A 17,092-nucleotide genomic window follows, 5' to 3' on the forward strand; every position below is an offset into this window, starting at 1 on the left:
CAAAAGTTCATTCTCCAGTCTGCTTTTCCTTCCTGATTGAGAATGCTAGCACCTAGATGATGTCACCTGGACTACGGGTTGTAGGATTTCTTTCAGAAATTATATAACGTGGAGAATAGACACATTGATGTAAGTGTTTATTGAAACCTCCAGGTGGAAAGTCACATCCCCCCAAACAGTCCATTATTATTGGAATTTCAACCCTGATGTCATTTGAGAGATGATGGTTCTGCATAACTTCAAAGCACTCTGCTAAACATTAACCTGTATGATGCAACTTCTATTTTAAAAGTGTCTTCAAAGCACTTTTCAGAGAAAAGCTCAGCCTTATATAAATTTGTCATTAAACTATTTAAAACAAAATAAATAAATAGAATACTTAAATAATAAGAATATACAATAATGGAAGACATTATGCAAAACATACGAAAAGCAGGAAATAAAAGAAAAATAAGTGAAGTAAAAAACAGGAAAGAAAATGGCTAAATTATAAGCATGCATTTTACCAAAAATAATGTGTCTTTTGGTAAAATCTAATGAACCAAATTTAAGAAAAAAGGAAAAAATGAATAGAACTTTACATGAGAAAGTGACTCAGTAGACAAAGTTTATAAAATTTATATGATGATCATATATGAAAAACTCATAGTACATTTGAATACTTGATATGCATCAATGCACCATATAAAATTGACTCAAGAAGAGGTGATAAAATGAATATGTCAACAACTATAACATAAATTGTATCAGTTATTAAATAAATCTTCCCAGAAAAAATCTAAATACTTTAGAGTTTTTAGTTTCAACCTAATATAAAACAAATAACCTCAATATATGGACTGTTTTAGAGCACAGCAAATATTGTGGACCAGTTCTTTTTTTTTTAAATGCAGTTAGCATAACACTGACAAAACCAGCTAACAAAATGGTTAAATACTGTAACTAAGTGTCAGTCACTATCAAACATTCCTAAAAACAAGATATATCTTGTTTTTAAACAAAACATAGCAGTCCATTGAAATAATTTTCCACCATATCCAATGATAGTTTATGTCTGGAATATAAATATTTTAATATTCAGAAATTGACTAACACATTCATCAGAAAAACAAGTACAACTAGAAAAATTCATAATAGTCTCCACAGATAACTAATGTATTCAATAATAATTAGCATCCAATCCCAAGTGGTCCTCGTGGTAAAGAACCTGCCTGCCATTGCAGGAGACATCAGAGGCACAGGTTCAATCCCTGGATCTGGAAGATCCCCTGGAGGAGGGTACAGCATCCTACTCCACTGTTCCTGCTTGGAGAATCTTTTGGACAGAGGAGCCTGAAGGGCTACAGTCCACAGGGTTGCAAAGAGTTGGACATGACTGAAGTGACTTAGCACAGCACAGCACGATTTTGAAAAATAATTAATTGGAAAACTATGAATAAAAAGTATTCTTGAGAATACAGTTATTATTGTAGTTAATAATAAAAAGTACAATTGAAACAAGGAAAACAGAGAACAAAGTTCTCATCAAATACAAGTAAAAAATAAAACAGATAAAGGCAATGAAAACTAGTAAAGGAAGAGATGAAATTATAGCTCTGTTTAAGAAGCATGATTAAATAGCTAAACTATCAAAGAAATAAAAATAAATTAAAAACTACCAAAGAAAATTACCTGTAAAACTCTTAAATACAGGAATATTTCAATAAAGTGACTCAAGTTAAGGGAAACCTTCAAAAATAAATTATTTTCCTATATTTATATCATAAAAAACATAAAATCACATTGAACTCATAAGTAGGGCCCACTCAGTTCAGTTCAGCCGCTCAGTCGTGTCCAACTCTTTGTGACCCCATAGACTGCAGCACTCCAGGCTTCCCTGTCCATCACCAACTCCTGGAGTTTACTCAGACTCATGTCCATTGAGTTGGTGATGCCATCCAACCATCTCACCTTCTCCAGGGGATCTTCCCAACCCAGGAATCGAACCGAGGTCTCCTGTATTGTTGGAGAATTCTTTACCAGCTGAGCTACCAGGGAAGCCTGTAGAGTCCACTAACGCTCTTTTAAAAGACAGTCAGCAGTTTGTCCTCACAAGCTCTATTTAACAGATATTCCATTGAAATTATGACATTTGGTCTCCTATTACTTTAGCTTATTCTATCACTGTTTTTATTGTTTTTTGAGATTTTTTTTGAATATTCAATAAGAATTTTATTGAGATGCTAAGAAAGAGCATATCTTTTACAGCATTAATCAGAACTTCTACTATGAACAGAATCTAGTGAATACTTTGATTACAGATTTGCAGACAATTCTAATTGTTAGCACTGTAAAACTAATACCAGAATAAATAAAAAAATGAGCACTAGTACTGAAACAGTAGATTAAAGATGAAAAATAGAGAACATGTTTAAAGAGAAAACAGGCTCTGAATGAAGAGGACTGTAATGCTTTATTCCTTCAGCTCTGTTTTTATTTAGATCTGACTTGAGAACATCATAAGTAGCTTTCCTAAAGTAACTTCAGCTCTGTCTCCTGCTTGACAGCTGGCATAGGGGCTCCAGACCATCTGCCAAGTGAGGAGCCAAGTCATGGTCAGACACCTCCAAGTAGAGAGAACCAATATTCTCATGTCCTGATTTTTAAACAGTTTGCATTGTTTCCCTCTGAAAAAGGTTGGTTATTCTTATGTTTATCCTAAATTGCTTCAAAAATATATATTATTTTTTATTATTTAGGAAAATTTCATGGAAACATTTATCATGACAGTAAGAAAAAAATAGAGATTTATAGAGCTTTATTCTAACTTAGCCAACTTTTGGTTAATGACTATGAAAGAAATTGTGAATCTCCTAATTGGAAGATGATTTAAAAAGAAAAGAATTTTATGTTTATCAATATTATACCAAATACATATATAAGTGCTAATTTAGTTGATACGTTCTATACATTCTTTCAAAATAAATTCAGAAGGCTGCTACATTACTTTTGTTATTTTAAAACAATGAGATTTAATCAGAATCCAGTATTATTAACATTTGTGAAGTTTATTGAGTACTTGGTTTTATAACTTATATTATCTAAGGCCCTGCAGACAATTTCACTTTTAATAACACCACCACTGGTCTAAACCACTTTTAGTCATTCTAAAATAATTGTGTTATTTTTTTTAGCTCAATTAAAGAAATATTATAAATGCATGTAGTAAACTTTGATCTTAAAAATGGAAAGGGGTCAGATTTAAGGGAATTATTTAAGAATAAACTTAACTACTATTTCATTACATTTCAATGATTCAGATTACTCTAAATGTAGTTGGAAAAAGACACAGAAGCCTGACAGATCAAAAAAATGTTTCATTCTTTAGGCAAGAAATGACCAATAACAACTATAAGCAACAGATAAGCATAAATAATATGAACACAGTTGAATGTTATTAGTCCATTGATTGGACAGTATTATTTATTTCTTTTTTTGGCAGACTCTTACGCTTTTACAGCTGTAGGGCTGAGAAATCTTCCATTGTCTGAGTCCCGGTCTTTAAATTTCCTTCAGTTCATCGTGGCTCCTAGAATCTGAACTCTGCCATCCCTAATTAACATTCATGTCTAAAGCCAACGTGCGCTACAGGCTATCTCAATTGAAAGTGAGAATACCAGGAGGGAAAAGTGGAAAACCTAGCAGCTACCATCAAAACAGCTTAATGTTTTCAAGAAGAGGCAATACTAAAGATGACTGGCTTGTTAGGATCAAAGGGTCCTGATGAGAGTCTCCATCTGAGCTCACACCGTGTTCTCTCGCCTAGGAAACAAACCTGACTTTGACATCTCAAGACATTATAAAGGCACTTTCACATGAACATTCTGGGTTGAAAATAAATAACTATCATAATCTGGAGCTTTTGTTTTAAAGAAACAACAAAATTAGTGCAGCAGGCATGTAGAGCATATCTATTGAGGTAGAATTGTTACCTTAAATTTTAATAAATTATGTTTATTATTTACCTTCTCTTTTCTTTTTTTTCAAAATTCAAGTGCATTCTGAGGCAAACTACAAAAGTTACTTTCGTTTTGCAAATCTACTAAGCAAAGGCATGCTTTTTAATGCCTAATTCTCACATAATCACACACACACACACACACACACACACACACACACATCCCTTTACTACATTACTGCAGGCCCAGTCATACACTCTTAGCAGCTGCAAACTGTGTTTACCTCTTTTCAGAAGAATAAATTCAGAGAACTTACATAATGTTCAAAAAATCTAAGTTTTATTGGCCTTAATTACCATTCTAGAGAGTTTTTGTTTTTAATCTGTGTCTATAGAAAATCTCCTGGAATTTGGAGAGGTGAGAAGAATATCTTTCTCTCTGAAATGCACCACCTGAAACTGTAACTGACAGTGTAACAGACTGAAATGAACTGTCAAGAAAAAGGGACTAGCATTCTGCTAGTTGTGCTGCTCACCAACATTGCAGGAAAGATGCTCGTCAGAGCAATATGGATTTAAAAGAGGGCTTGGCTTAGTGGTTATCATTCATTTTATTAAAAAGAAAAAAAAACTGGTATGCTATTTAATTCCTACACTTGACTGATCAGTTTAGATTGGAGATCTGGGTTGTTACAGTCTGTCTACTGGAATTTGTACTTTAGCCATTAAATATTTCATTAGCTTAATTCACAAGTGAAAGAAGAAAGAGGGAAGAAAAGAAAAGCCAAAGCTCCAATCAATCAAATGTGCCATTTCAGCGCTCTTCCAGTAAACGGTCTGATGGGAAGGGGGACTGCACCTATTAGCTAATCTCCAAACTGCATTTCATTTCTGAATCTAATTTATTATCCCCTTACATGAATAATCAAGATTTGACTACACAAAATTACTGCCAACATCTCCATTCAGATAGGACTAAATAGAACTCATTATCTCCCTTTCCAACATCCTTATCATGCTCTGTGGTAATGCCAATGCCCCGCTTCATGGGCTTTTAACCTTGAAGTTCTTGTTCACCTTTCTCAATTGTTTTTGCCCCACATTAATGCATTCATAATAAATCTCATGCATGATATTTTGACGTTGTCTTCTCTTTCCTGTTGCATTTGGGTACTGCTGCTGCTGCTAAGTCACTTCAGTCGTGTTCGACTCTGTGAGACCCCATAGACGGCAGCCCACCAGGCTCCCCCATCCCTGGGATTCTCCAGGCAAGAACACTGGAGTGGGTTGCCATTTCCTTCTCCAATGCATGAAAGTGAAAAGTGAAAGTGAAGTCGCTCAGTCGTGTCCAACTCTTCGCAACCCCATGGACTGCAGCCTACCAGGCTCCTCCATCCATGGGATTTTCCAGGCAAGAGTACTGGAGTGGGGTGCCGTTGCCTTCTCTGGCATCTGGGTACAATATCTCTCAAATCAGACTTTATAAATGTCTTATTCATCAGTACGCATGAACAAACCATACCTCCTTTGTTCAAAATGTTCCTTGACTTAATTCTTTGTCAAACGTCTTAGAAAAGGACATTAATGGATTCATCCTGTCTTTCTTCTTAGTGTCTAAATTATAAATATGGGATATAAAGAAACTATGGTATCCACTCTGGCTGAGTAAATATAAAATTACTGGAACCATAAACAGAGCTTGGAAATATAGGAGAAACAGATATGATGAGGCCTGAATTGAAGAAGGATGCTTAAACCATGTTGAGTTTGATCTTCAACATGCAGCTAGATATATGTCCTGAGTAGTTACAAATTTACATCTGAATCTCAGATCAAGGACATAGTCAAAATTTAGATTATACAATTTTACCAGGTACTATCATGATGACATCTTTGAGAAAACTAAAGCAAAATTATTTCATTTACATGTAGTTTTCTGTGGTTAAACTGAACCAAAAATTCATATTTTTCTAATCATTTCTTCTAGAACTTGGGAATATGTTATTCATAATAAAATAATCTCCAAAAAAATTATGGTATTGATAATAATGTTGACAACTGAAAAGAATACAACAACAAAATGAAAACACTTAAGGGTTTTTATTAGGATAGCAATTTAAAATTAGATTTAATAAAGAAGGATGAAGGAAGCAGACGTGTGTGTGTGTGTGTGTGTGTGTGATTATGTGCTAAAAAATGAGGTTCTGGTCACTTATAAAGCCTCTAAAGATTGAGACTCTAAGATTTTTAAAAGTATGCCTAATTTCACATTCAAACAAATAAAATAGTCATTGGCACACTAAAATACTACTAGTCATTACGGGAAAGAATATGTTTCTTTCTCTGTGATACAACTGATAGTTTTATGTTAATCTAGCTAATCTGGAGGTCTAAAGAATATGAGAATATATTTGAAATAAAATACAACAAGCTACTAAAGCAAGGATGAAAATGACAAAAGCACAATCTCTGAAACAGAGGAAAAAATATGATGAAAAAAGATTTGCTTGCTTTTGAATAAGGTATGAGCAGCCTGAGTTTGAATGAGGCATTCATCTCTCATAAACATTTAAGCAGTACTTGTACATGTATATCTACCGTATCTTCCTTAAATTATGTTGATCTTACCATCTCCAGAACACATGATTAAAACTGCTTTGAAACTGTATAGGGATTGATAAAAATGAAAAACCTTTTTCTTTGTAAAGCAGCAGTGTCTGGGTTTCCAAGCCTGAATGCTAGTGACTCTCTAAAAAGAACTACATGCTTCGCAGTCACCCTATGACAATGGGAAGATAAGAATCAGAGGGAAAACCCTATTGCAGGCACAGATGTGAAGCCTTAGAAATCTTCTTTTGTTGATACTATGGAAGAAACTGCAGAACCATTTAGGGGATATTTGGTCACTTCTCTCTTTTGTACTGTGATTCTTTCTATTGTCCTTGGGAGTGTGCTTCCAGATAAGCCTCCTGTAGGCTGGGACTCCAACAACAAAGCTTAACAAGCCTAAGCAAGTAAACTCAGCACTGAAATACACAACCTTCCAGGAAGTGCTAGGAAAATTAAAAAAAAGACCAAGTTGCAGATGCAAGCACATTTGTTCAATTCATTGAGCAACTGGGAAGAAAGAATCTCCTTAGGAGTGATTTTTCTGAAAAAGTAACCAAATTTCATAGTCATTGGCACGCTAAAGTGCTACTAGTCGTTAAGGGGAAGAACACGTAGAGTGGCATTTAGTGCTAGTAATCTTTTGATGGACAAAAATCAATTATTATACAGGAGCCACAGAGTGGGAAGCACTCAACACATTTAAACAGCCATGAAAAAATCTATTGAAAACCAAGAGCACAGAGGGGAAAATAAGCATTCCCTCTGTGAGCTTAAATAAACATCCAGCCACCTGATCCTGTCCTTTGCTAGTGTACCCAAGGCAGTAAGGACAACAGGATGAGGCTGATAAACTGAAAATAGAACACACATGGTTCTTCAAAAGCTCTCTATATCTCATTCAGAATGAGTATTTTTGTTATGATTTTGGTGATTATAAATTTATATTTTAACAATTGAAAGTGAAATTGTTAGTCGCTCAGTCATTTCAAACTCTTTGCGACCCCATGGACTGTAGCCTGCCAGACTCCCCTGTCCATGGAATTCTCCAGGCAAGAATACTGGAGTGGATTGCCATTTCCTACTCCAGCAGACCTTCCCATCCCAGGGATCAAACCAGGACCCACACGGCTGGTGGATTATTTACCGTCTGAGCCATGAGGAAAGTCATTTTATAATTTTATGCTCATCTATGAAATCATCATAGATGAAAACGTGATTCTAAGGTTGATACTTTAACATTCCATTTGCAATGATAAATACAAGAAACAAGGGAATTTTAACAACCACTGAATCTGAAATTCTAAAACCAGAGAGGTAATATGAGAAATATTCAGGAGATGGCATGAGTAGACTATAGAGTATTAGGTCTCCTCCTGCAGAAGAGGCTACATAATTTCCAAATTATATAGCATCATATAATTAAAAACCTAGGAAAAATTAATTACATATTTAAAAATTGTTTAGAGCTTCTGAAAATGAACACTTTCCATGAAATAACTGTATTCTATACCCATATAGTGTATCGGGCATGGATTATGTTGTTGAAGAAGTGGAAAAAATATTTGTAAACAAGATGCTTAATCTCAATTCTAAAAAGAAAAAGTGAGTTAAGCTCCATTACTCTTGATTGTCCAGAAAGATCTGAGATTATGGTTTAAAGAAGTTGAAAGAAAACTGAATGCTATATTAGGAGAGGAGAGAAACGAGAGGAAGATCAAGGCATCTAAGCGAGAGTAACCTAAATCTTGGTCCCTGAGGAAATGTCTAGATGTCTGGGGACACACCTATAATGGTATCATGGTACTTTAGCATGTGTGGCATTTCTGGATGAGAAACATTCTTTAGGTGAACAATTCTCAATCAAGATACTATTTTGGTCATAAACTATACCTGTTAGACTTTTGCAAGCTGGGACACTAGAGATTTCATTTTACAGTATTGGTTGCTCAAGTAGGCTATAGATTGGTTGAAAAAACTACTGCTCTACTTTCTAGCTCTGTGGGCATGAGTAGGTTACTTGGACAATCTGAACACCAGTTTTCCCACTTGTGAAAGAGTATGGATAACGGCGTCTAACAAAAAAGGTTATTATGACAATTAAATGAGTAAATCTATGAGTAGTGCTTTGAGCATTGTCAAGCACCTAGCAGGCATGCCAAAGAAGTGTGTTATTATCTTTTGATAATGAACCATATTCATATAACAGTATTTAATGAAGTTGAGAAGCATATAAAAAACTGGCCTCAGTCATTATGGTCTTCTTTGAATTTTGCAACTTTTTCTAGGTCTTTCTTGCTTTAGGGCCCTTGCATATGTTGTTTTATCTGCTGAGAATACTCCTTCCACCTCTTTACTTTGATAATTTCTTCTCAAACTTCAGCTCTATGCTTCTGCAGTGAAGTCTAACCTGATTCATCCTTCCACACCTGATCCTTGGTGTCACTCTTGATCATTCTGTAAAAGGCAGCATGCCATGTGTCCTTCTTTCATATCCTAATCACAAGGGAGTATGTCTGTGTGTGTGTGCATGTATGTGTATTTAGTTCTCCTTATGAATTCTACCATTTTCTAAGTTTCATAAAGGCAGAGACCATGTCTATTTCGTCCATTAAACACAGTGATTAGCATAAACCCTGGTATATCATTATCATTATAAAAAATAAAGTAAATAAAATCCAAGAGAAATGGAGCTAATTATGATAAGCACATTGATAAGGTCAAATTTTAGAGTACTTCACTGTTTTTTTCTTTTTGACACATAATAAAAATGTCAAACAAGAAGCATTAAGTGAACTTCTCTTTGTGAAGATATCATTATTTACAACATAGCCAGAATCTCCTCTGAGATTTTTGAAGCAAGAAAGGGACAAAATAACCATAGAATAAATCAAATGATCATACTTCTTTATAAAATATCAGTTAAGCATCAATAAATTATGTCAAGCTGGCTTATAAAAATAAGGGAAATAATCTCTTCAAATCTTTTCCTAATTATGGATACTCTGTGATCAGACTGTTTAGAAAAAGATTTTTCAACTAAGTGATATAAAATAATAAATTACTTTTTCTTTTTAAGGAAAATCACAATCACTTTGAAACTAACACAGTGACAGTCTAAAATATAAGTGACCTATTTATTAATATGTAAGCTTAGAGTGTGTTTCAGAATTTATCTTACATGTTAGTTATATGGAATAATGATCTGAGGAATAGGTCTCAAACATCATTATAGATCAGGGAAAAAAAAAAGGTCCAAGATCCAAAGCCCACAAATACTGTTTTAGGTAAAAATAATTTTTAAAAAGTCTTTCTCTGGCTCTGATAGGAAGTTAAGATTTAATACCACTTGTTTATGAACAAATATAAAATTGTTTATTAGTGAGAAAAATATTTGAATACTTCTTGCAAAATAACTCTTGAGTAATTAAACAAAACTGAGAAATTGTATGGGTAGTCTAATCACCTGCTTTGTTTGGACAAGAAGTTTGCAATAACCCGCACACTTGAAAAAATATTTAAACACAGTCATTTGAAAGTTGTTTATTCTAATTTTCTGCTTAGTTAAATACCAATTTTTTTAATTTAATTTGACAAATACTTATTGAGTGCCTGTTATGCCCCAGGCACTTTTCTCTGACACTGAGATCTAAAAAGTGCAAAATTTGATTACTGGCCTTGTATAGATTCATACCAAATAGAGATCAGATAAACACAAATTTCTAACATAAAAAATATAATGTATGGTAAGTAAAATGATAGAGTATTACGATACACATGTACACTTCCCTGCCTGCCCCAAACATACACAACTGAACGGAAAGATCAAAGAGTTTCAAAGAGTGCATGCGAACTGAGATGGGTCTGGAAGGATGAAAAACTCTTCACAGGAGAACATAAGAAAGTGGGCAAAGATTTGAAGCCATAAAATAAGTGATGCATTTGCGAGTTTGGCTGTATCAGGGAGAACTGAGAAAGTAGTACGGGGCCTAGCTGCTGAAGACAGATGCCCTTGCCCAGCACACTTTATTTTGTGAGCATTGTAGAGGCATATATGGTATAAAAACAAGAGATTTAGTGAGATCCTAATTCTCAAAGGAGTGGTCAGTGAAGTTTGGAGAAATATTGTACACATGAAATAATTCAAGAATAGTATTAAGCTTAAATAATATGAAGTACTGACAAGTTCTATATTTCAGGAATGGAGAGAAACATATTGCAAACAAAGAGAACGGGGCTAACACAGAGTGGTGAGCTAACTGGTTACCCTAGATCAGTTAAAATACAGGATTTCTGAAAGGGAGAAATGGGAAATGAGGATAGAAAGGTGAGAGAAGGCAAGACTGTAAAAGGCTTTGAATAACAGGGTCAAGATTTGGGGGCCTTTTTAATGTCCGACATGGACTTAAACAAGATTGTGTCTGCCATACAGTGGACACAGGAGACACGGATTCAATCCCTGGGTTGGGAAGATTCCCTGGAGGAGGATATGGCAACCTGCTCCAGTATTCTTGCTGGAAAAATCCTATGGACATAGTAGGCTGGTGAGCTATGGTCCATGGGGTCGCGGAGATCGGACACAACTGAGTCGGCTAAGCAGGCGCAGCAGCAGGGCCTCACTAAAGACTTCTAAGCAGAGAAGCAGGGGATGGCAGAATCAGATCTTCACAGTGGACAGTGAAGGATATCACAAAGGGAAAAGGTTGTCAGCAGGAGGAAGCTACAGTGTTACAGCAGCGGGTTATGAGATCCAGGATATACTGGCAGAAAAAAACGTGGCAGTGTCCTGTGAGTACATTCCAGCTGAGGACCACAGCTGGTGGATTTAAGAGTTAGCTTTGAAAAGAGAGGGGGATACAAAATTAAGTTAAAGGGGACCAGAGAAGTTTGGATATAGTGGAACAAGTATTCACTGAAGTTCTTAGCAAAGGAGTGATTAAAAATCACCTCATGAACTTCTATCACAATCATTTCCTGATCACCAGCTTGCTTCATTATCAAGTCTTTAACCCAAGCTGTTTTGTTTGGCTATGTTTTGATCTAACATCCTGCATTGTTACTAAAAGGACAAGATTATGAATTCCTCCTGGCTTGATGTTCTACCATAAATCAAATTTAGAAATCATATAAATGCTAAAAGTATGTGGAGGTTTGTTTTGGGCATTAATCTCACATTCTTACTGGCTACCTGGGGAATAAGAGGAATTAACATTGATAAACTTATTCTGTAGGTGAAAGTACTCACTAAATTATATAAAAGTTCTTTGCTTGTCCTAAAATTAAAATTCTTCTTTGCAAATGGCATAGTAGGCATACATGGACATTACTGTGATCTAATTAAAACATATAATTGGAAGAGGGGTAAAAATACCTAGCTTATCAGTATTAATTTAATTCTGTTGGTGGTGAAAATATTTCTGACTTAAAACAGCACTTGTCATTTGATTTCATTAGGGAGATTAGTAAAGTAAAAGTGATTCACCATGATGAATTAAATTGAAAGCAAGGTTAAAACATAATTATAATAGAAAAAATTCTCACAAATAAATGGCATGCCCTCTGAAATTTATTTGCAGGAAATGAAAGCAGAAGCAAAGTTCACATGCAGCTCCGCACATAACTGTATTTATACAACTGCTTGTCCACGTATTTTTCAAATCTTAACATTGACAATTTTTCAACAGCAACTAATTTTGTAGAAACATAAAGATTCCCAGTAATAGATAAAGCTGTATTATTAAGCATCATAAGCAGCCCAAACATTAATATAATTTATATCATTAAAGGCTAACAAAATAAAACTGTGACTAAATTAACACTGACTCATCCATTATACAGCAATTGCTAAATAACTGTAAAATATACTACATTCTGTTCATTACTACTGCAATTTTCTATCCACTTCCATGTTTATCTGCATTTATCTAAAAAGAATGGGAAAATTAATACTTACCAAAATGGTGGTAACGATCAAAGAACGATTGGATAAGGAATCTGTGATGTTGGCTGGCTTTCCCTTTTGACTTTCTGTCATATTCAGGCCACTGGCTGGATCCCAAGTTCCAATCTATAAAATAGCATATGTGCTTTGTAAATCATCCATCAGACACCTGGAGAGAGCTCTGCAGAGAAAGTTAAGACTGCTAGCACTTATTATTCACCTCTGCTACATTATCTGCTGTTGCTGAAGTAAAGGCTGCTTGTTTTAAGCATGATTCACCGCTTTGTGAAGTGTGCCCAGTGAAGTGTGACATTAAAGAACAAAATGATCCATTGCATTTCTACAGTCAGTGTGGGAGCTTAATTTTCCATTCAAACTTTCATTCACCAAGATAAACCACAGTTGATGATACCTTGATAGTTGGCTGGAAACTCATTAACAGCATATATCTTTTATTGTAATGGATCTATCTTATCCTCTCATCACAACAGTAACATGCCATATTATATGGACAAAGCTAAAAAGCAAGACCTGGGGATCCAGGATAAACTAATAGGTAAAGGCAACTTAAAAGGGGCATTGATTTGTATTCGCAGCACCCCCAATAAGGTGAAATCATACCCCAAATTACCTCTGGAAGTTTTAAAAATATACCTTTGAAGCTTTCAAAATATTCCAAGAAAAGAGATTACAGCAAAATCTCATCTGGATAACCTATTCTAATATTACTACTTTTGTATCCTGTTCAGTGTGTATTTTAACTATTAGGTTGTTGTAAAAGTAACTGTGGTTTGGGACCATGAATTTTAAATCATTATAACAGGTTCAAACACATCTTTAATAATCAAAATAGGAACCATTACAATCAACATATTATTGCCAACAATATGTTGGTTTATTCCTGTAACATAAAAATCCATGCTGCAGAATTCTATGAATTCTTGGAAAGCATTTTCGACCTCTTGCTCATTGTGGAAGCATTTTTCCTGCAAAAAGTTGTTGAGGTGCTTGAAGAAGTGGTAGTCAGTTGGCAAGATGCCTGGTGAATATGGTGGATGAGGCAAAACTTCATAGCCCAGTTCATTCAACTTTTGAAGCATTGGTTATAAGATGTGCAGTTAGGCCTTGTGGAGAAGAACTGGGCCCTTTCTGTTGACCAATGCTGGCTACAGGTGTGGTTTTTGGTGCATTTCATCCATCTGCTGAGCATACTTCTCAGATGCAATGGTTTCCCTGGGATTCAGAAAGCTGCAGTGGATGACATTGGCAGCAAACCATTGAGCAGTGACCATGACCTTTTTTTGGTGCAAATTTGGCTTTGGGAAGTGCTTTGGCGCTTCCTCTCAGTCCAGTCACTGAGCTGGTCATTGTGGGTTGTTGTATAAAATCCACTTTTTGCCGCATGCCACAATCCAATCAAGAAATGGTTCATTGTTGTTGCACAGAATAAGATAACACTTCAAAATGACTATTTTCTTTTTTTTTTTGGCCAGCTCATGAGGCACCCACTTATCAATCTTTCCAATCTGCCTCAAATGTCAAATAACCATAGAATGGTTGAGTTCTTCTGCAACTCCTCGTGTAGTTGTAAGAGGATCAGCCTTCAATGATCGCTCTCAGTTGGTCATTGTCAACTTCTGATGGCCAGCCACTGCACTCCTCACCTTCAAGGCTCTCATCTCCTTTGCAAACTTCTTGAGCCATCACTGCACTGCAATACTGCACCTAATGTTAATAATACCCTCTGAAAGATTCAGTCAAATGCTGTGTCCAGACATATTACACTCAGTGAACACAGTTTACAGAATGACCTCTGGAGATACACATAAGCAGAAGATACAAGTGTATATGCAGATCGAGTGGTTTACATACATGCACTGCACCACTGCACGCATGTAACAATGGTGACCACTAACAGAAAGCAGAAGCAAAGGAGACACAGAGTCAATGGTTTAGTCAGCATTAACTTTTCCTCACCCTCTCAAGCCTGGGAGTCACCAGTAGTGAAATTTGTCTTTCTTATGCCCCTACCCAATTACGCAAACAAAAGTATAAATTATTAATTTCTTTTAACATAAAATTTTGTACATAAAAAGCTTTCTCAATTACAGGTGAATCCATGGTAAGTAGAAAATATTGTTAAGTCAAAAATGCATTCAGTATACCAACCTACCAAACACCCTAGCTTAGCTACCTAGCTTAAGCTAAGGTAGCTTAGCGAGCTACCTTAAACATGCTCAGAATACTTATATTAGCCTACAGTTCGGCAAAATCATCTGACAGAAACCCTATTTATATAAAGTGCTGAATATATCATGCGACTTATAGAATACAGTATTGAAAGTGAAAAACACACTGGTTGTATGTCCAACAGGATGGTTGCAATGGTACTGGTTGGTTACCCCAGTGATGGAGTGGCTGACTGGGAGCTGCAGCTCAATGAGCTGCCAGCATTACAAGAAATTGTCATCCTACGTATCACCTGCTCAGGAAAAAAAGTCAAAATTCGAAGTATGTTCTCTACTGAATATGCATCACTTTTGCACTATCACCATTATAAAGCTGAAAAATCATAAGTTGGGACCTGCCTGTAAATTAAATTATTTTTAAAGTGACATTGATTTGAAAGTGAAAGTGAAAGTCACTCAGTCATGTCCAACTCTTTGCGACCCCATGGACTATAGAGTCCATGGAATTCTCCAGGCCAGAATACTCAAGTGGGTAACCTTTCCCTTCTCCAGGGGATCTTCCCAACCCAGGGATCAAACCCAAGTCAGCATTGCAGGCGAATTCTTTACCAGATGAACCACCTACCTAAATATGCTAACAAAGATCTCATTGGTTTAAATCCAAATTAGATGCTATAATCTTTTCTATTTTCTTTACATTATACCATATGTGTTCTTTTTGATCTCTCCATTTGCATAGCTTTATCAGTAACTTTTTAAGGTATCTATCTTCATTTAATTGGAGTAGTACAAAAGTAGAAATGTTAACAATTTCTGTTCCTCATACGAACAGATGTCATTCTAATAGTTGTATATAAATGTAGACCCCTGTGTAATTTTTTTCAATAACTCATTTGAGGATTCAATATAAATGTATTTAATAATGTAAAAAAAATCTTGTCATATTTTCTAATATTTAATTTTCTTACCACCTAAAACTATATATTTCTGATATTTTTGTCAATAAAACAAAAGAGTCAAAAAATATAGTAAGGGGAAAAAAGAAAACAATCTTGATTCAGCATTCTTTCCAAAGTAAATTACATACTGGTCAATTAAATTACTTTAAGACTGTGACTACGTTGATGTCATAAAGAGACTAATTATAATTTTGATTCAATAATGAAAGGTTTTCAGGGGCCAGATGGGTAATATCAATGTGTAAAGTGAAAGGGCATAAGCCAGTAGTTAAGAATTTCTAGGCTAAAATGTGAAGTCTTTAAATCTCAAAAAAATCTCAAGGCAGAAAAGCAACTGGGGTCCATTAACCCATCCTGCTCGGCTGTGTGCCTTGGGCTGCACACCCAGAATAAGTACTTTTTCTCAAATCTCTAGCAAGGCATCACCAGAGTTAGTAGAGGCCGTGCTGAGGGCCTGGGTGGAGGAGAGAAGGGATGTCAAACCTAGAACTCCTGCTGACCTGCTTAAATTGTTTCAAATTCAAAATCACTAAAAAAAAAAAAAAAAAAAGCAAACCCAAACAAAAATGCCCTGTTGGCTAAATAGACATCTGCAGACTGTATTTTGCAGTAACTGGGACTTTTCTGACCCTGATCTATGATTAATACCTATTACACATTTGTCCCTTAGATTTGATTGTCTTTTTCTTTCCCCACTATTGGCTAGATAGTTATTTTTTCAGACATATAATTCTGTAGCAAAACGCTGGCAGGCATCATTTGCCCAGTGTCATCTGCCTAATGACAAGTTTGACCACTAAGTTTTTCAACTTTCTAACCAAATCACTAATATAAAATATTGTCCATTTCACTTCCTGTTATCTTCCAGGATTACACTTACAAAAAATAAGTTAGCTAAATGTTTACTCATCTAAACCTACTAATCTAGGTTCCTTTTCTGTTGGCTGTTTTTCTAGCACTCTTTGGATGAAGGGGTTCTGGCTCATGAACCCATAATTACCTATAATCACAAATATTAAGTATCCCTCTTTATAAGTCTCAGGTTTCTGCACAGAATATTAGAAAATTTCAGAAATTTCAGTGGCATAACAGTTTATATCAAATAAAATGTTGTATGATTCCCTGATTTTTAAGTCTCTTAGAACTGTATGATTCTACAATTTCTCTTGATTGAAGAAATTGCCACAAGTGGCGCTTTTTGTTTTGTTTTAATCACAAGATTTAGTCTATGGAATAAATCAAGACAATCTTTTTTCTTGCAATCTATTTTCAGAACCATAATTTTTTCATTATATTATTCAATCAAGTCATTTTAACATTATTTTCAGTTTTAAAATGTACTAAAGATATTTAAGTACTCTTGACCTCAAAGAGTTATGTTAAATAGAGTGAGTCTATCTGTTGGTTTACTTGAATACTTCAAATTTACAGTTATCTTCCTGGTATAGCAACCCTCTCA

General features: G+C 35.2%; 1 protein-coding gene across 4 annotated transcripts in view; it reads right to left on the reverse strand.

Annotated features, from left to right (window-relative positions):
- Nucleotides 1–17,092, reverse strand: part of GRIK2 (glutamate ionotropic receptor kainate type subunit 2) — a 721,691-nt gene that overhangs the window by 230,906 nt on the left and 473,693 nt on the right. For all 4 annotated transcript variants that reach the window (XM_065911321.1, XM_065911322.1, XM_065911323.1 and 1 more), the window contains exon 10: nt 12,498–12,611. In XM_065911321.1, coding sequence (XP_065767393.1) covers nt 12,498–12,611 — 114 coding nt within the window. The remainder of the gene's footprint in view (nt 1–12,497; nt 12,612–17,092) is intronic.

The sequence above is a fragment of the Muntiacus reevesi genome, chromosome 19 (genome assembly GCF_963930625.1).
Source record: "Muntiacus reevesi chromosome 19, mMunRee1.1, whole genome shotgun sequence".
Taxonomy (NCBI): Eukaryota; Metazoa; Chordata; class Mammalia; order Artiodactyla; family Cervidae; genus Muntiacus; species Muntiacus reevesi.